The 23,767-nt window shown below is 40.6% G+C and overlaps 1 protein-coding gene across 3 annotated transcripts in view; it reads left to right on the top strand.

Moving 5' to 3' along the window:
• The window catches only part of cdk17 (cyclin dependent kinase 17), a 57,014-nt gene that overhangs the window by 1,420 nt on the left and 31,827 nt on the right, over positions 1 to 23,767 (top strand). Inside the window, exon 1 of one of the 3 annotated variants that reach the window (XM_085387251.1) lies at positions 8,974 to 9,090. The exons of 1 other annotated variant lie outside the window; for it this stretch is intronic. Coding sequence is in view for 1 of the 2 variants with exons in the window: in XM_085387249.1 (XP_085243375.1) it covers positions 23,131 to 23,136 (6 nt within the window). In the remaining variant the exon portion in view is untranslated. Of the gene's footprint in view, positions 1 to 8,973; positions 9,091 to 23,114; positions 23,137 to 23,767 lie in introns of those variants that run through there. One more of the 3 variants, XM_085387249.1, reaches the window with a different exon arrangement.

Genomic DNA, 23,767 nt, shown 5'->3' with positions numbered 1-23,767 from the left:
ACTTCTCACCCATCTTTGCCGGGAAATGCCTGTGATGCTTTTAGGCTCTTTTCTATTTCCCGTTTGACCTGCATTCAATTCCAGTGTCCTTCATCTGGAACAACTAGCTGTTCAATTATGTGTATTTGCGAATCTGCATGTGTGCGTTTTGACCCACATTCAGATCTGGGCTGCTGGCTGTGGGAACGATACACCCTGAGAGAGCGACATTAATTACCCCGACAGCTCCCACTCCATGCCTGTAGGCCCGTATAGCAGTGCACATATCGATCAGTCTCTGCATTGTGCCACGATTGTGGGAGGTGTATGTGTGTGCACACCCACTCTATGTTTCTCTCTTTTGCTCCTGGGACTGACACATGAGGATGTATATTATAATGATCTGTCTTCTAGAAGAATGTGGGATGTGTCAGTGGTTTCGATCTGAGAAATCAAAGTGTCTTGTGAAGGACTTGTGAAGCAGGTGTCAGCGATTAGTTTGGAACTTCCTGTCAGAGCGAGTAAGTGACGAATTGGATCAGAGTACTAACTTTGGTGTAGAAGCAAGTATGAGATTGTTAGAACAAAAGGTTTTTGTTTTGTTTTTTTCTTTTACCATTCAGAGTGACACTGGGCTGTGATTTTAATTTTTCTGTGTCATATTAAAATCAGACAATGTGACTTTGCAGGTGGTTTCCCACATCTCAGAAAAAAATCCTAATGAGATCATCGGGGGATATCCAGTCTTAGCTTAGACAAAAAACTGAAAGGACAGAAAAAGACATGTTTGTGTCATTGAAAACATTACCTTAGTATGGGGTAAACCGCTGTCTCCCTGGTGAACAGCTGTACAGCTCTCTGTATCTGCTATCTGCAATTTTAACTTGAATCAGTTAGTTTTTGCCTGCATCACTGCCGTGGCTTATGTTATGGAGCTCTATATTTTTATTCTACCAGGGTAGCTTTGAGTGATTTACAGGTCAGGACGGTCCTTACTTTTCTTATACTGTGCCTTGATGCAGCACTTAGGATACATCCTTTCTGAACCAAAACATTTTTTTTAAATTCTCCATTGCGTTAAGCCAGCTTTTTTTTCTGATTGGCTGCCACATTTAAACAGAAGGTTTGAACAGTAGGTGAGTGGGGCTTCTGTCCTTACGGCTAGATGTGACCATATTAGGGACCTGCTGACCATTAACATAGAGCAGGGGTCCCCAATCCCAGTCCATGAGGGCCGGTGTCTCTGCAGGTTTTAGATCTCACCCTGGGTCAACACACCTGAATCACATGATTAGTTCATTACCAGGCCTCTGGAGAACTTCAAGACATGTTGAGAAGGTAATCCCAGTCCACCGGCCCTCGTGGACTGGGATTGGTGACCCCTGACATAGAGTTAAAAATCTGAATGTCTTAAACACAGCAGTGGGAGCAGTCTGTAGCCGTACAGGGATAAATTATACATACACTGACCTTAATATTTTAGGTTTCTGAAATCTGTAATCTGAGCAGGAACTGCTGTAAGAGTATAAACATAACAGGAAATAAGGAAAAGCTCAGTAGATCCACTGTAACTGCCACAAAGTATTTAGGAAAATATGTTATATTCCATCACATTTTAACTTAGCTGCTGCAGTGATGTAGATGATAATGGCAAGAAAATCATCAGAAAAGTGTTTTGTTTGTTTTTTTTTCTTCTTTTTACTCGTTAGTTTTTCACAAAACACCTAAATGTTTTGTAGGAAGAAGTGAATTAGCGAATGGTGGCTTATAATAATTGTGGCAATATCCCAACATGCTTTGTAGCCAAGCAGACTGCACTTCCAAAACACTGTTGCTATTGACAACCAGTCGAATAGCTTTCTCTCTCCCTCGTCAAAGGAGCTTGTAAAGAAAAGCGTCTGGACTTCTTTAAGTTGCATGAAGACGTTTCACCTCTCAGCCGAGAAGCTTCGTCAGTTCTAAGGTCAAATGGCAGAGAGTCCCAGATTTAAACCCAGTGGGGGTATCCCCCCCACAGAGGGACAAAAGGACCCCCTGATGATCCTCTAATCACCTGAGCCAAGGTGTGAAAGCGGGTGTGGGTCCCAATCAGCCAGAGTTTCGGGTGAGCTCATTGTGAAACCTGGCCCCACCTTATCATGTGATTTCCTGTGGTCAGATGGCCCAGGATGTGTGTGGGCGTTAAGGCGTCTGGGGAGGGAACTCAAAACTGGATTATACATGGCAGACAGTTGGTGTCGTAAACCACCGCCTCTGTTCAAAGATGGTCGCTCACAGTGGACATAGATGGCTTCTTTCACTCCTCTTTCAAACCATCTGTCCTCTCTGTCCAAAATGTGAACATTGGCATCCTCGAAAGAGTGACCTTTATCCTTAAGATGCAGATGGACTGCTGAGTCTTGTCCTGTGGAGGTGGCTCTTCTGTGTTGTGCCATGCGCTTGTGAAGTGGCTGTTTGGTCTCTCCAATGTAGAGGTCTGGACATTCCTCGCTGCACTGTACAACAAACACCACGTTGTTAAGTCTGTGTTTTGAAGTTTTGTCTTTCGGGTGAACCAGTTTTTGTCTGAGCGTGTTGCTGGGTCTGAAGTACACCGGGATGTTGTGCTTGGAGAAAACTCTCCTGAGTTTCTCTGATACACCGGCTACATAGGGGATGACAATGCTGTTGCGTCTGTCTTTCTTATCCTCCCTTGCTGGTGTCTGGTCTTCTTTTCTGTGCATCTTTGCTAACTTTATAAACGCCCAATTAGGATAACCGCATGTTTTGAGTGCTTCCTTTACATGTGTGTGTTCCTTCTTTTTTCCCTCACGCTTAGAGGGAACATGTTCTACCCGGTGGTGTAGGGTCCTAATTACTCCAAGTTTGTGTTCCAGAGGGTGATGGGAGTCAAAGAGGAGGTACTGGTCCGTGTGTGTGGGCTTCCGGTAAACTTCGATGTTGAGGTTGCCGTTCTCTTCAATGTGCACCGCGCAGGTGATTAGAGGATCATCAGGGGGTCCTTTTGTCCCTCTTTGGGGGGGATACCCCCACTGGTTTTAAATCTGGGATTCTCTGCCATTTGACCTTAGAACTGAAGAAGCTTCTCGGATGAGAGGTGAAACGTCTTCAAGCAACTTAAAGAAGTCCAGACGCTTTTCTTTGCAAGCTCCTTTGACTACGATGACCTGGATGACTGAGAACCTTCACAGACATCTTCTCTCTCCCTCCTTCTACCTCTTGTTTATATAACTCCAACTTGTGCCATATTTTCCAATCAGATAGGTGTTTTTGTGTGTGTGTGTGTTAGGCGCATGCTGTTTCTGTTTAATTCATGATTTTTCAACTCTGGTGTTTGCTTGTGCTTTTTCATCCTTGTTCTGTGTGTGCGCTGAATTTATTAAACCAATAAGCTTTTCTTCCAGCACTGCGTAGCTTATTGTTGTGTAGAATTTGACAAAAACTAAGAGGTGGACTAGCTAACAGCCAGGGGGAATGAAAGGGAGGCTGTTACTGTGCTGCTACAGGGTGGGCATGATGTAGGTGAAGTGGTAATTTCTGGGTTCTTTGGGGGACTGACAAAATTGTTGGGCTTTCAAATGAATACAGTTAGTGTGGGCTGGGTGCAGCGCAACCACACACACACACACACTCTCTCTCTCTCTCTCTCTCTCTCTCTCTCTCTCTCTCTCTCTCTCTCTCTCTCTCTCTCTCTCTCTCTCTCTCTCTCTCTCTCTCTCTCTCTCACACATATATATTCACGCACTCAGTCGTAGCCACATGAACACACACAGATGAGAAAGTTATGTGAGCCATGCAAGGAATGTGAATTGGGAGTTGACTGTCTCTTTTATATATACACACACACACACACACAGCTTCTTTCAAGCTTCAAAAAGTGAAAAAATTTAGGTCATATCATCAAGCATTTCTGTCAGCCCTACTGCTGTGTGTGGGTGTGTGTGCTGTCATCTTGTATGAATTTATTTGGCTGTTAGAGGTCTTGTAGGATGTATGTGTGTTGGTGTTAAATGGATTGAGCAGGTGTGTTACTTCTCTTTATTCTCTTCTGAATAACAATTTTCATACATTGTCTTTTCACATAAACAAATTTAGTCTTCTATTATTGCTGTATTCTGTAGCATTATGGAGCCCTGTCCAGTTTTCCCCCATGGAAGTCTTTTAATTACACTTCTCTGTGCGATTGCTTGTGTACCCAGGGTTGAGTTGAGTGAAATTGACTCATAATCTGGAGTTTAAGCATTGTTAGAACCACAGCATCCCCCCAGCGAGCTAGAGATCAGTCAGTGCAACTGTTTGATTTGTCGCTTCCCTACCGAAATGGTGTCCAGGCTAGCAGTTGACATCTGCTATTTTGAGCTGTAAGCTTGATTTAGACGTCTGCGGGACGTTTACATGCTACCTTATGCAGTAACCGGAAACTCCTTTTTGGTTCAAATGGGGGTCCGGTAGAGCAGGGTGATATGACCAAAAATATTTATCACGATATACATTTGAAAATTTGCGATAACGATATAACTGATGATATAATTGACACTAGACAAAATACTTTACAACTCCACAACTTTATTAATACAAAAAAAATCAATGTATTTTCACTTAAACAAGCAGCTGTTTTTATGTGCATTAAAGTTATATAAAAATTTAACAGTGCAAATTCCTTGCCGACAGTTTAAATGGCATTTCCAGTGGAAATTGGCCGACACATCCTCAGCATAACCATGTATAATATCCACAAAACTTAAAAAGAGGTTATATACACACAATACGGTAATATTATGTTGAAGCACAGTACGTATCACTCCGCGAGGCTCCTCCCTACGATAGCCGTAATGCGGGATTATAAGGGACTCTGTCGATTTTCAGAAAAATCAAAGGATTGATTTTAAGTGCGCCGTATTTTCCGAAAAACACGGTAATAACGACGGCCCGCTAGCATGCTCTACCAAAAATAGTGCTTTGTTGTGTATCTGATGGACGAAAGCTAAACCAGTTCCACACCACTGAAGTTGCAGCATTTTTACAAACCAATTCTGGTTCATCCGTTTCATTCAACGAGCCGCTTTCGTCCTTCTCATTCTCCGCCATGCTTTTTCCGCCATGTGCGTATGAAAACAAAGGCGATGCGCATGCGCGTTTTAGTAAGTAAGTAAGTAAAATTTATTTATATAGCACATTTCACAGATAAAAATCACAAAGTGCTTTACAGTAAGATCAGACATACAAGTTAAAATTAATTAAATTAGTTAAAAGCCCGTTTGTATAAAAATGTCTTCAGCTGCTTTTTAAAGGAGTCAGTAGAGTCTAGACAGCGTAAAGACAACGGCAGAGAGTTCCACAGCCTAGGTGCCAGTGCCTGAAAAGCCCGATCCCCACGTGTTTTAAATCTAGTACGTGGGACCACCAGTAGCCTCTGACCTGAAGACCTAAGTGCTCGGGATGAAGCATGAGGTTTCAACAGGTCAGAGATATACTGGGGAGCTTCACCATGCAGAGCTCTAAAAGTTACAACTAAAATTTAAAATTTAAAGTTTTACCCATATTCTATCGCGATATTTCATTTTCTTATCGTTGCCCAACATTATACCGGTATTACCGTGAACGGTATGAATGGCCCAGCCCTAGGGTCCGGTTATGGCGTAAGTTACGGCAAGGATCTGAAGCACAAGTATAATTTACATGTTACGCCTTACCTGACAACCCTTTGTCCCCCACTAACTCTTTTTCTCATTGATTGTTTTTTCATTGGAATTATGTCATCTAAAAGATCTCTATCCATCCATTTTCCATTTTCACTGCTTCGTCACAGGGACAGGCACCCTTGGATATGTTGACCAAAATAAACGTGGTTAGGATTTCTGCTGTAATCGAGCAGGCTCACTGCTTCGTCACAGGGACAGGCCCCAGAGCACTGCACTCAGGTGATGATCTAAAAAGGCTACAAGGTCAAGAGGTGGGATTCAGACTACTTCCAACATCTCCCAGTTGCTCTCTGTTGATATAATGGCGCTGTAGCTCAGTAGTCATATTGTATACCATCAGTAAAGCAGATGGATTTGTGTTTCTAGGTTGAAACATAAAGACATTTAGCTGTTCCGCTTGTCAAGTTGAAATTGGATTTTTGGAATGCAACGTTGTACGAGTAGCTGATTTGTGCCCAGAGAAAAGTGGCACAGTGTTGATGCCAATTAGTCAGCTGGAGTTGATGTTCTGCTGTTTAGTTCATCCCGTCCTACACAACTCTCACCATCTGCCTACTTTTCACAAACAATTCTTCCAACATTTCACATAATCACAACAAGGACACGACAGTCGACATTATTCACCATCGGTAACGATTCTCCTTCTTGAGCATCAAACCCGTGAGCTCTTTGAATTTCAAGGTTGTGTAACTGTGTTCTCATTGCCCTCTTTTTAGCCGGCTGCCTACTTTAACTTTAAATTCCACTCTCATTCTAAAATTGAGTTTCCCTTTTAATCGTGAGCAGGAATCTCTAATTATCCCGCTTTCTTCCCGTCGGGTTAATCATTGCCTCCCAGATAGGCGTTATCTGCAATCAATGCCAGCAAAGTGCACCGAAAGTTCACAGGAAACAGACACAGAAATTGGACCGTAGTTGCTTATGAAACCTAGAGCGTAAATACTCAGGCCATGATGCTTTTTAATTTAGCCACTTTTAACGATTCTTCTGTGACATGTTGCTGAAAGGAGTCAAGTTTCGCCGTACTCCTCTTCCTATTTCTGGAGCTGTTCTCTGCATTAGCATGAGCAAGTGTCCCCTTCATCTTTATTTGAGAGGTCAGATGGCTGTGGATGCTGATAATCTTATGTAATCACACTAAAGAAACACTCCACGATGAGTAGTAAAACACAGAAGCTTTTACTGACAGCAGTGGTGTGTACTACAAAAGAAGTTTGACATAGCTTGGCTTTCTTTGTATTATCTAGCCTGAAGAAACCTAAAATCCCAGTCTGAGATAACGGATACAACTTTCCACAATCAGGCTGTGCGTGGGCTCAATAAAAGGGGCTGTTTTAATGCGTCATTAGATGTGCTTCTCTGTAGAAAATGGACCATCTGCAGAATAACTACTGAAATGTGGCACTTCAGGGCAATTCACGCTCTGACACTGAAAACTGGTTTTAGGCTCAACAAACCCATTGATCTTGCTTTGCAGTGCAACCTTCAGGTCTCAGAGAAGTACATCACAGCTGTGAGCACTGGGTATTAAGGGCACAAGATAAAGTCAGAAAACAGTCATCCACCATGAATTTGGCAGAGTTGCATCGAGGCAAGAAATAGAAAATTTGTTCCATCATGTTTCCTGATTGCTGGCAGCAGGGAAAGAAAATGAGGAGTAGCAGGTCTTTGGTCTTCAACATTATGTGTTAGGGTAGAAGACATGCAGAGTTATTTTCTGAAAACTGAAGCGGTTATTAGGTACAGAGGGGTGGCAGAAAGAAACGAAAAGCGGATCTGGTTTCTGCAAATAAGTGCATGTCCAAATCTAATCACTGCAGTAGACTCGGATGTGGAGTCTGAAATCTTTAGGAAACGCCGCCATAAATTAGTTTCCTTACCATCTCTAGGTACAGTAAATACAGAGCTATCTCCTGCATATAATGTTGGTAAGAGGCTATAGGGGCTTTACAGCAAGGCACAGTAACATGCTTGTGTAAAGTTGGTCAGAAGGTTCCTTTGTGAGTGCGCATGCGCCATTAGCGTGCTGCCTGCTGTAACCCCTAATTTCCCTCGGGATGAATAAAGTATTCTGATTCTGATTCTGACTCTTATAACAGAGTGCCACAGAACCTGTGGGAAACCACAGTGTTGTTTTTACAGTTCTTATATGTTAGCTTTTGGCAGAGATGTAGGTACCATCCAGCTGTAACATATGACAAGTTTCTAAAAATGTCAGGATGTAGGCATTAAAGATATTGCATATGAAAGTCACACACAAAAAAGATGATTTAATGATGTATTGTCTAGTTTTGATCTCCAGCAACCACAAATTTCAACCATGCTTGGGGGCACTGCTGCGACAGAAGTTGACATGAAAAATTCTTTAGCCTGCAAATGTGCATTTTAATCAATTTATGGAGAATTTTGCATCTCTGGCTGCCTGGTGAATTTTGTAAGTAACATGCACCTCAGGCAGGGAACACCTGTTTCCAAAGGCCTTGGGGTAATGAAGGTGGTTCTAGAAACTGTGTGTGGGGGGGGGATGCGTGACAGAAACCCATTCAAAAGACAGAGTCGAAGAGGAGGAGCAGATGGAAGTAGGGAGGATTAGAGTTCTGTTTTACACATATGAAAGTAGGGCTGCTCGATTATGGCAAAAATGATAATCACGATTATTTTCACTGAAATTAAGATCGCGATTATTTGACGATATTTATTTAACCCTTTAAGACCTACCATAGAACCAAGTCTGCCAGAGCTTATATTATTTTTTTACATGTTGTAGTGCCATTTGTGGGAGCATTTCAAGTTGCTATACAACTGTTATAGCCCATATTTTAATAATATGTATGCATTAAGTCCATAGTAACTACATTAATTGCAAAAAAGTGCAATAAACTACAAAAAAATTGAAAATTGTTTTTGTTTTTTAACATATATTTCTACTTGGAGAAATTTAAGAGGTTTATCCCTCAAAACTTTAAATACAAAAAAGTTTATTTTGAGTGTCTTCATAGTTTTATTTTGGAGATACAGCAATTTTTATATACTGCAGGAAAAACAAAAACAATCCTATGATGCAAATTTGCAAAGAAAACAGCAGGTGCATCAAAATAAACTATTTCCAGCAGTGCAATTCGAGTTCTAAGCATCCCAGAAACTATTCAGAAAAGTCAAACATGACCAGTATAGGCTTTTAAGGCCTACAAGTAAAAAAAAACTACATTTTCCGCAAAAATGACATCACTTCCGGTTTCGGGCAGGAAATGGCGGACATGTGATAGTTAGCGGTGACGTCTGTTTCAATGTGCGAAGTGTTACGAACAGCTGATCGGCAAAGCGTGTTTCTGGAATATTATGTTTTTGTTCCTGCAAGCAATTTATGTGGGAGGAAACCGTGACCGAGTACAAGCTGATGGCATAAGATGTAAGTTTCATATGCAAAACAAATTATTGCGCTAGCTTACACGGTTCATGTTCTACAGGGATTTAAAAATAGTTACACAAAACAGAGCGTGCTGCTCTGACCGGCTTTAAAGGGTTAACAATAACAATGTATTGAATAATGACTTTAAAAAATAATATAAAATAGTGTGCAACACCACTGAAGTTTTTTTTTTACCTCTCTTTTCAACCAACGGCAGTCACTCTCCTCTCCTAATAACTTCTGCTTAGCTTTCAGAGCTTCCCTCGGGTCCTCTTAATCAGCGGTCTCCAACCTTTTTTGCGCCACGGACAGGTTTATGCCCGACAATATTTTCACGGACCGGTCTTTAAGGTGTCACGGATAAATGAGGGAGGGGCTAATAATCGGCTCAGTCATTTTTAATGATCGTTGAAAGCCCAGATCGTAATCGTGATTAAAATTCGATTAATTGAGCAGCCCTATATGAAAGGCTACCTCAAAGCTGTCAGCAGTTAAGCAGTGTTTTTGTATTTTGTCATCAGATGTGGGTCACTCTAGCTGCTGTTGCATTTATGCAACTGAAATGAATTTAAAAGCTTTAAAATGTGGCTATATTTTGCTTGTTTTTAAACTCTGTGGGACACAGACTGACAGTGCCCAACACTGGTCTGTGACTCATTGGTCAGATACAGCACTGTTGTTGCATTATCATTACTATGTGCAAATATATAGCACATATATTTATTTTTGTGGCAGAATAAATCATCATTGGGAAGAATGTTTTTTTGTGTGTTTGTGTGTTGTTGTATTTTTTATTTTTTTGTATTATTTCTTTAGTTCTGTTTTTGTTTTGTGTGAGTGCTTGCATGTAATCTTAACATCGCATAATTCCCTGTCTTCTCTCTGCTGGAATGTGCCATCTGTTTGGACCAACCAAACATCCACACAGGAAAATACACATTCTTGAGTGTTGCGTTCATCCAGCTGTGTGTGTGTGTGTGTGTGTGCATGCATGCATGCATGCCAGTTAGACCGGAAGCTTCTTGTTAACCCTGGTTAATCTGGTGAACGTTAAGACGGATGAGCATCACATAGCAGGAGGAATAACAGTAGGACCGAGAAGAAGGAAGGTGTTGTTTTCAAACACATTGTTATTGTGTAGTTTGAAGTGTCAGCGTAGTAGCTGGAGGAGCAAATTGAAAAAGAGAATTGACAGCAGGTGGTTAGTGTCCTTTTAGTTTTTGGAAATACAAACGGATACTTTTTTTTTTTTTTGCTGCCTTAAAAAGATCTCCAAGAGTTGAGAGTGAAAGACATGGGGCAAAGCAGGACGGACTCAAACCCGGACCAGCTGCGTCCGGGTTTGAGTCCGTCCAGGTCACCTGCTCATTGAGCTAAACCAGTTTTCTCAACAGTACATCAATACATAAGTGAGCTTAAAATGTCTGTTTATGGCTTCCTGTTGTACTGTGTAGCAGGCCATAGAAAGCAGAACTTAAACAAAATTTAAAGCTGTGGTTGGCTTTGGAGCACACTTCTACAAGTCAGTAGTAACAAGTAGAGCAGGGCGATATGACCAAAAATATTTATCACGATATACATTTGAAAATTTGCGATAACAATATAACTGACGACATAATTGACACTAGACAAAATACTTTACAACTCCACAACTTTGATGGGTTTTTTTGCACTAATAATGTATTTTCACTTAAACAAGCAGCTGTTTTTTATGTGCATTAAAGTTATATAAAAATGTAACAGTGCAAATGCAAATTCCTTGCTGACAGTTTAACCAAAAGGCATTTCCAGTGGAAATTGGCCGACATCCTCAGCATAACCATGTATAATATCCACAAAACTTAAAAAGAGGTTATACACACACACACACACACAATACGGTCGTACTAAAGTTGTACTAAAACATTTGACAGATTTTCAAGCGCTGTGTACATAAAATCGTTTCGAGGTCAGTAAACACAACCAGAATTCATACAATAAGGCACACAGGATTATAAGAGGCACTGTAGATTTTCAGAATTGGATTGATTTTAAGTGTGCCGTATTTTCCAAAAAACACGGCAATAACGACGGTCCGCTAGCATGCTCTACCAAAAATAGTGCTTTGTTGTGTATCTGATGGACAAAAGCTAAACCAGTTCCACACCACTGAAGTTGCAGCATTTTTACAAACCAATTCTGGTTCATCAGTTTCATTCAACGATCTGCTTTCGTCCTTCTCATTCTGCGTCACCGCCATGTGAGTATGTAAACAAAGGCACTGCGCATGCGCGTTTACCCATATTCTATTGCGATATTTCATTTTCTTATCGTTGCCCAAAATTACACCAGTATTACCGTGAACGGTATGATATAGCCCAGCCCTAGTAACAAGTCACCTATTTATGCAAGTACATGCAACAATGAGCTAAACGAGGCCACACAAACATCATTCATGGGAAATAAAACTACTAGTTGCAGATTGCACTAGATGACAATCACGCTCACTACACAAACAAAACAGATTGTGTGTGTGAGTGGAAGAGGACACAGAGAGCAGCAACACTTACTGAAACAGCACCAGGTGCCTGCCTGTTTGTTTTTTGTGAACTCAGGAGCAATGTGGGAAACCAGTAGCTGTATTAGGCACCAGCTAATTCTGTCATGTAAAGTCGTGTAATAACAGTTGAAAAAATGTGGGTTGCTCGTCATAGAATCCACCCATGAGACAAATGGTTTTTTTGGGAATCCTTACATTTTGGTTGATTGTCCATGAAGATAATGAAAATACAGATTGCATTTGTGGTGGAAGGGGGGCTACAGGGGAGTTTGCATCTGACTTTATTTTGCTTTGCTATTTGAAGAAGTGCCACCCAAACTTCTGAAACCTGTAGTGATCTCTGGCTTTTCATAATTCTTCTGTTTGTACATTCCCGCTGATCTCAGGATTTCTCACACCTGTATGATACTGTAAGGCAGCATCAGAAAATAGCTTCTAGGTGCAAGGCACTATACACAGTACAAAAAAAAAATCACAAAACTGACATACAGTTTTCGTGACCTTCTTTATGTAAGGCTGTAAACATTTTTAATGCCCTTTTGTTGGACATTTTAACATCTGAGTGCACACTGACAAATTCTTTGGAGTCAGCCTCCCTGTGAAAAACAGTTGTTTAATACAGTAACAAAAAGAGCTGAGTGATTAAATTCATGTTCATTACTATGATGTACATCATCATAGTACATCTGGTAATTGCATTCCTTTTATATGAAAACATTGAGGAGTCCAACTTTAAACAAAAAAAAAATACTCTAGAAAATGTGGTTCATTTTCAAGCCATGCTCCACTCTGCTTACGTCAGTGTTCGTGTTTGTGTTGAATTGTATACAGTTACCTAGATTGCACCAGAGCAGTCTACGTGCTGCTGATGGCTCTGCCGCCTACCGAGAGAGAGAGAGTATGTGTGTGTGTTTGTGGACTGATTACAATGCTGGTGTGAACAACTGATAAGAGGATAATCTATCCTGCACGCGATCGCCGCTTTGTAATTGGAAGACGGATAAGGTGTATTGCCTTTGGTGTGACCTCAGGCTTACCGGCCTCCCTGCACAGACGTACATACACATGCAGCGTGTTTGTTTCTTTGAAGCTCACCCTCCTCTTGTTGCAAACAGATGACACTGGAGTGTCTGGGCGTGCAGTCAAATCGTGAGTGTGTGCGTCTGTGCATGGATGTGTGTGTCTCTGTCAGCTGAGTTCCTTGTATGTTTTGTGGCCTGTGGGCTTTGTGTTTTGTTTTGTTTTTTTTTGTTTTGTTTTTGTGTGTCATGTGGCAAAAAGAGCTATGGGGTAATGGTGCTCTATGTGCTGTGTTAACATATGTTTGTTTGTGTGTGTATTCAGCTGACAGACCCTGCGGCATTTTTTTTTTCTCACCTAAAATTAACTCCAACGCACTCTTCCTCTCAATCTTTATCTTCATTCTTTCCATCTCCCCCATTATGCCTCAAGATCTGCGTTCTTCTTCTTCCTCTCTTCCTTGTTCTTTCTCTCTCCTTTCAGGATCACATTTTGTTTATGTCTCTCTGTCATAGATTATCACTTAGTTGTTTTTAATGGAAGCAATTAAGCGTGGACTGTTTTGATACAGTAGGTAGACACTAGAAGCATAAACCAAACTGAGATATTTGTCAGGTACACTTTCACATCCATTTAACTGATATGATCACATTTGATCATTTTATATGAACTGTTTTACTCTTCTTGGGCGAAAAAACAATACAGTATTTTTTTTTTTTTTTTTGTTTCTACACTTAAAATTTTAAATTTGTTAATGTAAGTCTTAGTGGCCTACATGTAACTCTTTCTCGAGGATAGCCCATGCCAGAAGGGATATGTAATCACACCTGTTAGTAGGATTGTCACGATGTTAGAATTTCAAACTTGATACCGATACCCAGGAAAATACTTTATCACTGTTGATACCGTGGGAAAAATTTTGACCCCATCAAAGTTCATCGTCTTGTCTACATCTCCCAACAGCCTCTCTTACTCTCTCATCCAATCCTCACACTGCTCCGCCTTAGTCTGCAGCTCTTCAGCCTTGAAATCAATCTAATTCTGCTGCCCTGCTCCAGATTTCACTCTTTATATGCTAAGATTAGTTCTCCACACTCTGGACTCTCTGCTCTGTTCAGGTTAGGCTGTAGCTGAAGGTCATAATGAAGATCACTTAGTAAATTGAAGCTTCATCTTCGGGCTTAATCCTGTCTCACTTGGATTACTGATGATGTCAAAGCTATGTGAATGCCATGCTTCATCCTACGCTGCACTATACACAAGACCTTGATAAACACAGTGTTTAAATTGAGGGCTGGGCAGTGGGGAACAGAAATTATAGCTCAGTATTTTTAGATTGAATGGCCTTACACAATACAAAAATGACATGTGAGATATGAAAATCACTTTTGTTTAAACATGCTGGTCAAAAGCAGTTGGTGTCTCAGTCAGGAGCAGCTGCACTGTCAGGAAAATTTGTAAAAACCATCTGATGTTTAAAATAAGCATATCCTGTTTTTGCTCATTTTGGGGCAGTTTTATATCTTTGCAGTACGATTCTGAGCGGTAAGTTACTTACAGTACAGGGCTGCAGGTAAGACCCCAAGCAGACAGGAGCAAAATAGATTAGAGCCACCTAAAAGAATCAATGCTGGTTTAAGTGTACACTATATTTAGAACATCTTTATCACTTTACGTAGCGTCAGACAGCTCTTTCCAACAAAGAAGTAAAGCTGTTAGATACCTCCAGACCCCAGTGACAAAAAAGTCACTTTATCTCATAAAACACAGCAGTTTTCTGCTACTGCTTCCTCTGTTATTAGTTAGGTGGTGTTATTGTGTGGCTTTGGTATTTTAATTGGTTAGTTGACTAACCAAAGCCACACAACTGTGCAAAAGTGAAAACCTACAATTTCTTCAAGGTCTCCTATTTTTTATTAACAACGTTTGGTGGATTTGAAAAGAGCAACACTTAGAATTTTAACATTAATTTAGCTTCTAACGCCAAACTTTGAGCTGTTCCTCATTGTTGCCCCAGAGCTGCGTCTCCCAGGTTGCTGCAGGAAATCTTTGAAAGCTAATTTAAGTTTAAGGAAAATGTTGATCTGTCTGTGCCAAAACATGTGAAGACTTTATTGCAACATCAAACTTCCGTTTATATGTGCAAACTTTTCTAATTATCAATTGAGAAACGGTGCTAAGGTGGACCTGAGAGGTCAAATACACTGCAACTTAAGAAAACATCTGCACATAGAAAAAGTGTTGCAAAAGCACCCAAAAAGTTGAATACAACAAAATGGAAGTAGGAAAAAAAAGCAAATCTCAAAACACAACTAAGGTTTTATTGGGGAGACGATAACGTGACGGGACAGCTGTGAAAGTGAAGGAAACTGGTTTCAAAAAAGGAGAGGGTTGGTCAGTGTATGATGCAGGTAATGGGTTTTAATCACACACGTCACATAATACTATAGATCGGGGTAGGCAACTTGAGGCCTCGACTGCCGGTGTCCTGGGATTTTAGATGTGTCCTTGATACAACGCAGCTGATTTAAATTGCTAAATGACCTCCTCAACATGTCTTGAAGTTCTCCAGAGCCCTGGTAAAGAACTAATCATTTGATTCAGGTGTGTTGACACAGGGAGATATCTAAAACCTGCAAGACACCAGAACCCAAGGCCTGGAGTTGCCTACCCCTGCTATAGATACATATTCACTGTTAGCACTTTACTGTTAGCTTCACACATTTTTTTTTTTTTTTTTTTTTTTTTTTGTTCTATAGAGAAAACCCCTTAGGAGCAAGCACTCGGTGACAGTGGGAAGAAAAAACTCCTTTTAAACAGGAAGAAACCTTTGACAGAACTTGACTCAAAGAGGAGCAGCCATCTGCCCCAACCTCATTTGTGAAGGTTGGGGCTGAACTGAAATTGTGCTGAACTGAAATTGTACACAGCATCCTCTTAGCATATACATTTTGCGACTGAGAGCCTGTGGACATGCTTCTGTTCCTCTGTATATTATTTTAGAGATGGAAGCAGAAACATGGTTATAGACTCTCGTTACATCACATTTTATCTAAATTGGAGCATTTTCAGTCACAATGTACAGTACAACTCACTTAACACATGGCACAACAGATTACAGATCACTTCGATTTGCTGCTGCAAGAAGTTCGTTCTTCTTTTTCCGATCATACTACATTCTTCCTGTTACTCAGCACTCTGAAGTGCTGTGATGGTGCATTAACATTAGCATTGCAAATGACCATGTGGGTGATTCTGGTGTCAACTAGAAAAGCTAACTTCAATCTCACTTCACTTTTTATCCCCACCGAAACCGTTCTCACTTGTTCCTGTTTTCCTCCTACATCTCTTCATCACCCAAAGGCATGCTTTCATTCATGCTCATTGGTCATTTCCCATTCATTAACATTGCAAGCTTTTGTGCACTTGCAGGCACACACATACAGGGTTATTTCAGCTCAGCCCTCTGGGTCAGTCATGCTGAAGCTCCTTTTTTCAGTTTTTAGACAAACAAAACAAAGGGTCTTTCAGTGAAAAGCGCCCACTGCGCTGGGCAATAGCACTGATGCTCTCTCTGTGTGTGTGTGTGTGTGTGTGTGTGTTTTCTTATAGGCTCACAAACACATACTTGTGACTGTACTCAGTAGGCTTTAGATAAAATGCATGCTTGAAAGCTGATGACAGTGCTAATAGTTTTGCAGTGACACTATGCTTGCAGATCAGAATAATTTTTCTTTAATTAATTTTCGTTGGTGTTTAAAAGCCTCCAAAACAAAGATTGGCAGATTTCAAAGTGGTTTTAGTGAGATGTAGGGATTCATCCACCCTGTTGGCTTTAGGGAAGGGACATCCTTTCATCTGTTTGAAGTCTTTGTCCTCGTGCACATCGTGTAAGACAGATGGTGGTACTTTGATTGTAACGTATACCAGCAGTGTGAGGGGAAACTCCCTGGTGTCTGTGTGCGCCCTGCTGTGATCTGATGATATGAGTGGTGTAAGGAAGCCCGAGGCAGACATACGCATCTTTTATCCTAAGTGGTAAATGAAGGAAAATGAAAAGTCAGCACCTGCGCGAGGTTGGATTTCGCCTTCGAGCTTTGTTTTGGGCGATTTGTATTTTGTTTTCCATATAAACTTGTCCGACTATGGCGCTTGTCACCATCTCATTCAAAGAGCTGTGACTTCCACCATCTGTAGGCAGCGAGCAGCCTGCAAATGTGGGAGAAATGGAGCAGAGAGCCAGATAGATGTCACTCGACAATTGAATTATTACACAATCTGCAAATAAAGGAAATGTTGTGAAACAGATGCGGTGTTAGATAATGTGAACGGTTTGGATGACGGCAACGTTAAGCTTACGTGTCACATCAAAGATTACAGGCCACTTTGATCAACGCTATACATAAAAGGAGAAAAGCAAAGAGTGACTAAATGAGTAATACTTGGGCTTCTCCATGTTCCTAGCTTTAAAACCTAAGCTACAAGACACTTTTTTTTACATGTAGAAAACTAAAGAAATCTTCCAAAATTGATATGTACTGTATTTTCTATCAAATGTCATTCACTGTGAGCACAAAGCTTTGTGGTGCCTTGCCTGTGCCTGCTTTTGGCAACGACTCTAAGCCCGTTTTCTGTGGAAATGCAGGAAACTGGTTCTAATTTAGGCACCAGCATCGACACCACAGTAGTGGAGGTAAAAGAGGAGTATTTGTATTTGTTAGGGATCATTTTTAGTAAGTGCGTACGCCAAAAAATTCAGGCTACATATTTGACCTTCAAAAGCTCTTAAGTAGCTATAATTATTATTGTAGTTCATATAAAGCTAAATTAAACAGAAACATGTATAATTATCCAGCCAGCCAAATTTTAGTGGTTAACATAATCCCAAATTTTTACAGATATTTAAAAATAAACATCCCGTCCTCTAAAATGTCCCAAATAGATGGCATCATCTGGACAATGGATTAAATATGAATGGTTTGCTTACTGACTGCTTTGTCTGGTTCTGTCTAGCAAGTGTAGGAATGTTTAATCATTTAGTTTATTCACCATATGCATTTCTAATTTTGAACACAAGCATTTTTGGGATTTTAAAAAACAGAAATAAAAGGTAAAATCTGAACGTTTTGGTTTTGTATCGGGAGATTTTGCTGTTTTAGACCATTTACATCAGTACCAAGTTATTACTGTGTCCCATTGAGACTTTCTGTTTTGTAAGAATGGCCTAGTCAAAAGGCAGTTCATCACACAAACCCAAAAGCTCACACAATGACTCGATAATCCTTGAGGGATGAACCACAAATAAAACTTAATCATTAATAAGCAGATCAGTGTGGCATGTGACATCACTTTCCCGTTTGGGTCCCGTTCAGTCCTGGCTCCTTTATGTCCGCTCTCCAAAAAGAAACTGATGATTTTATCTATTTTAAAAGCAGTTGTGATTCTCATATGAGAGGCTCTATTTTGAGAAACTGCTTTAACAATATTAGCTGTTGTTTTTCCCTTTGAGAAGAAGCGGTGCTGGTGACTATTTAACCTTCTGTTCATTGTTCCTGCTCCGATTCTGTCACGTCTGTAAACATTTATAGAATGGAGAGGAGTATTAAAGGACAGCTCGTTTTTGACATAAGCTGATAAAAATAGCATCTGATGGTGTTTGTACAACAGCTTAGGCTCTGAAGCGTATGCACAGACTTCAAAAAATTGACATAAGTATAGTTAATGTTTTTAGTAGGATCAGAATTCACTTTGACAGTAAATGATAAGCTGAAACTAAATAATTCCTCTTAAATAATGGCCTTGAGAACAGGGCTTCAGTTTGGGGAAATGCAGTCAGTGACTGCGTGAATTAGGGAACAAACAATATTAATAACAGGAACGGCAATGTCACTGAATAAATCCTGTTTAAATCCTCCATTTAGTTGTGCTGTAAATATTCTGCACACCAGCTGTTAGTCTGTTGTGCTTGATGTGTTATCTGCCCCGAGTGGTTGATCCACACATTACCAAGTGGGACTGGAAGCAAATGGACTGAGTGAACTTGAAAATGTATGTGTCTGATTTAGAGCAGATAGCAAGAAAACAGTGGTCCATTCTAGGGTACTGAGGGAGGATTCACACAGATGGCTTTCAGCTTTCAATGCTCTCGCTTCTCATTCACTTTGAATGGAGTGACATCATGTGTTGCCTAACTGAGTGTTGGATCCCATGCTTTGTTTTTCTCCCTCTGATTGAAAGTCAACATAAACAAATGCTCCAGCATGGCAAGTAGCCAGTAAGATCACATCATACAGACATCATTTTTTTCTGCTGTTAATTGCATTAGAAAGTTTAATTGCTGGATAGCGCTACACGGTGACCTTTTCTTGATGTGTTGAGCTTATATGCAGACATGCAGGAAATGTCTTCTGTATTAGTTAGCCGAATTTTATTTTAAAAAACTAATTTTCAAGGGTTTTTTTTATACTTATAGAGAGAGCTGCAAAATTATCACATAATTAAACTGGAGGGGCGGCAAGATGCATACGATTTTAAGTATAATAGTTGGGATTGTGCTGCAGTTGCCTGTTATTGGACTTGGAGCAAAAGGGAAATGGACTGATTCTTATATAGTGCTTTTCTCCTCTCCCAGAGGACTCAAAGCGCTCTATACAACATGCCACATTCACCTATTCACACGTGGACTGTTTCGAGTGCTTTCTAACTACCATTAACACTCCGATGGAGAGATGCATTGGAGAGCAACTTTTATATCCTTGGGTTTAATATCTTTCCCAAGGATATTTGGCATGCAGAGAGCCATGGATTGAACCACCGACCTTCCGATCAGTAGATGACCTGTTCTACCTTCTGAGCTACAGACACCTCAGTTATACTTTTCCTTATTTCCTTATTGTGAAACACATGTAGAATTACTCAGCGGGTTAAAAGTAGCTTATATTAAACATGGCCCGAGTTTTAAATACTCAGGTGACCACATGTAGAAGGAATTCCCTGTGCAGCAAAAACTGAAGGCTCAGCTTCAGAAAGTATTTTCTACTCTTACTGTGATGTCAGTCAGAGTGGATATTCCTAATATGGTCATTGCAGGTTGTACCCACCGACTGTTAAAACCTTTTATTTGCGAGTGGCAGTCAATCAGAAGGAAGGTGGAGCTAAAACAGCTTGAAGGCCCTTGATAGGATTGTTTTATACTTTGAACCATGCAACAGTGTTGTAATAGAATTAACAATAAACATATAGGCTATGTAAAATCCCCCCTTTAGTATTGCAGGACACCCTAGTATGCCATAAAAACACAGTTAAAAGGAAAAACATACACTCATCATGTAAGCTTAACTGGGTAGGCTCTAAAGAGCACTTGTTTTTAGTGAATAAATATTGTGTAATTACAATGAGAACATGGACTAGCAGGATTTGGGAATCACACTTCAGTGGTCACCGGGAGTGCTAGCAGTTTCAATTCCCAAGCCTGTGATATGCTAAATTGTACTAATGAAACCAAACCTAATTTCAGGCTGGACACCCCCACCCCGACCAGCGAATCTTTCTTGACAGTACTGTACACGCTTGCAGTCACTTGGGTGATTTCATGGCTCTTAACCAAACACAAAGGCTCCATTATGGCTCCGCTCACTGAAATAAACTCACTTTCTCTCCCCTATTCCTTCTCGCCCATTTTGTCCTCTTCCATCTCCTCCCACTCTTCCGCCTCCTCTTTAAATTCACACTTTCACCCACTTCTCTCTGAAATCAAATCTAAAGCCATATTTTCCATTTTGTTACCTCATTCTCGTGTGGAAGTGGGGGAAGACGGAAAGAAGGGGAAATAAGGCAAGGAAGACGAGGAATCGAGGAGAATGCGAGTATAATAATTAGCCCAGTAATTAGGTCTCGTCCCTAGTTCCCCCTCCCACCTTCCTGTCCTTTGAAGTTCCCTCCTCCAGACTACCTTGGATGCACTTGGGAGGCATCCAAGAGGAATGGGGGATCACAGGTGTGTGCGTGTGTGTGTGTGAGAGAGAGAGAGAGAAAGAGTGGGGGGTTTTTTTGCAATGCTGATGATGAAAAAGAGAGAAAGTTGTGGTGCACTCCCTCAGTGTCTTTCTGTCATTGGCAGATTGCTTGTTTTTTATGTTGAAACCCCCCACCCCCGTCTCTCTCTCACTCACTCACTCACTCACACACACACACACACACACACACACACACACACACACACACACACACACACATCACTCATATGTGCCAGATGCTGTATTTTCAACACACACAGATTCAGACACACACACACACACACAGATTCAGACACACACACACGTCACATGAGGTTCTTTGTTTTGGTTTGCTGCAGAGATAAAACCCGGCTCTGTTACACTTCTCTGTAAGGGAGACAAAGAGCGCTTATCTCATAACACTGAATGTGTGTGTCTGAGGGAGAGAATGCGTTTGTGTGAGTGTTTTCCAATGCAGTCATTTTATTTATGCATTGAAAAAATATTTTTTTCTTTAACTAGCTGGATTTTCAGTGTACTTAAGTCTGTTTTTTTGTTTTGTTTTGTGGGGGGTTTTCCCTTGTGGATCTGTGTCTGTAGTCATGAGATCTACATGCTGATTTAGCCACCAGGGCTAGCATGACACACTTCCTCTTGAAAAGGAGGCTAATCACACGTTAAAAGATTTAAGTTTAAAGTTCAACACAAACCCACTATAGACGGATTGGATGGGAAATTATTCTAAAAAATGCTAAAGCAATAAATAAAAGAAGTTGCCAAAATAAAACTCTAATATCTCTGTGAGCAGTACCTTAGCATGTTTGCAATAGCTCAACTATTTTTTAGTTCTAATACAGCCAGAGCTGGGTGGCAACAGTGGGGGTGGCAAAAACTGTCCAATAGTAGGAACAAATGCTAAAAAATAGAAAATATACTTTGGTGACTCACATGAGTAAAGTCTTTTTAAGAAACAACATCCATGCACGCACCAATCAGTCCATCCTTTTTATCTGTTTATCTGAGCCTGGGTCGCAGGGAGCAGCAGCCTAAGCAGAGAAGAGGGGACGTCCCTCTCCTCAGCCACCTTATCACCTCCAGCTTATCCAGGGGAATGCCGAGGCATCCCCAGTCCAGCCGAGAGATATAACCTCAACCTGCTCCTTTCTGTGTGGAGTAGTGGTTCTACTTTGAGGACCTCTCAATTAGAGCAGGGCAATATGACCAAAAATATTTATACTTTATTATATTATAATTTTATACATTTGAAAGTTTGCGATAACAATATAACTGACGATATAATTGACACTAGACAAAATACTTTACAACTCCACAACTTTATTAGTGCAAAAAACCCCAAAAGAACATCAATGTATTTTCACTGTTTTTATGTGCATTAAAGTTATGTGAAAATTTAACAGTGCAAATGCAAAATCCTTGCTGACAGTTTAACCAAAAGGCATTTCCAGTGGAAATTAGCCAACATATCCTCAGCATAACCATGTATAATATCTGCAAAACTTAAAAACAGGTTATACGCACACAATACGGTAATATTATGATGAAGCACAGTACGTATCACTCCGCGAGGCTCCGCCTACGATAGCCGTAATGCTCAAACAATCCATCAAGCTGTGCAGGTTCGTAGCTTAGCAAAGTCGTACTAAAACATTTGACAGATTTTCGAGCGCCGTGTACGACATAAAATCATTTCAAGGTCAGTAAACACAACCAGAATTCATACATAAGGCGCACGGGATTATAAGGGACTCTGTCGATTTTCAGAAAAATCAAAGGATTGATTTTAAGTGTGCCGTATTTTCCAAAAAACACTGTAATAACGACGGCCTGCTAGCATGCTCTACCAAAAATAGTGCTTTGTTGTGTATCTGACAGACGAAAGCTAAACCAGTTCCACACCACTGAAGTTGCAGCATTTTTACAAACCAATTCTGGTTCATCCGTTTCATTCAACGATCCGCTTTCGTCCTTCTCATGCTCCGTCGCCACCATGCTTTTTTTTCTCGCCATGTGCGTATGAAACCAAAGGCACTGCGCATGCGCGTTTTACCCATATTCTATCGCGATATTTCATTTTCTTATTGTTGCCCAACATTATACCGGTATTACTGTGAACAGTATGATATGGCCCAGCCCTACTCTCAACTGCACTCTTTACTGTCTCTGAGTAAGAGGCCGGCCGCCTTTCAGATAAAGCTCATTTTCACTGTTTGTTTCTACAATCTTGTTCTTTTGGCGACTACCTAAAGCTTGCGACCATAGGTTACGGTTGTAGCTCGACTGGTAGATTGACGGCTTTGCTTTTGTACTCAGCTCTCTTTTCAACACGAGGGGGCGGCGGAGCGTCTTCATCACTGCAGCTGACGGCGCGGTTTCCTTGGATTGGGCCAACGCGTTGATGCAGTGCGGCCCCAAGCACGGGCGATCTGCAGTAACTCGCTAATGGAGATTTGTCGCGTTAATGCGGTTATGGCGGTAACGTCATTTTAACAAGATTAACGCTGACAGCACTAAAAATAACACATAACACAATTAATGAACAGAAGAAAAGTTATGCAAAATTTTGGCACTTATTTAGTTTCACTTAAGTGTTTTTTACTGACATTCATGGTCGTGATAGTTTCTGCTTCCTGCCTTTTCATTTTTAGTCTTTGCATCTTGTTAGCCAAACTGTATGGAGTAAACAAAAACATTGTTTTTTGTTGGAGGAAAGCATGTATTGTAACTGAGAACACTTGAGAGCTTGGTAGGTGTAACGTTTTTACCTGCTGCTTACCTGGTAGACCCACAGTGAACTAAGTGTTCCTAAAGTTATTTTGCATAAATTATTTTAAAAAATATTTTATTTTTGTATTATTTTGCATAATTATATTGTCAGTAATATTGTAATTTGACACACAGTGGTACTCCAGTCAGACCTTCAACAGCCTTTAACCTGCTCTGTTTTGTAGCAAAACGTCTGTGTGATGTTGATGTGCGAACGGCATCACTAAATGTTGGTTAGCATTTACTGATAGCAAAGGGGGCGAGATCAGTGTTATAGCCAAGATTAAATAGTTTTTAATCTTCAGCATTTATTGATCACACATCACTGCAGTCTGGGATG

This window comes from Rhamphochromis longiceps, linkage group LG17, assembly GCF_057381845.1.
Source record: "Rhamphochromis longiceps isolate RC_006_pf linkage group LG17, R_longiceps_female_GT1.1, whole genome shotgun sequence".
NCBI lineage: Eukaryota > Metazoa > Chordata > Actinopteri > Cichliformes > Cichlidae > Rhamphochromis > Rhamphochromis longiceps.
This window is presented reverse-complemented; position numbering and strand designations above follow the sequence as displayed.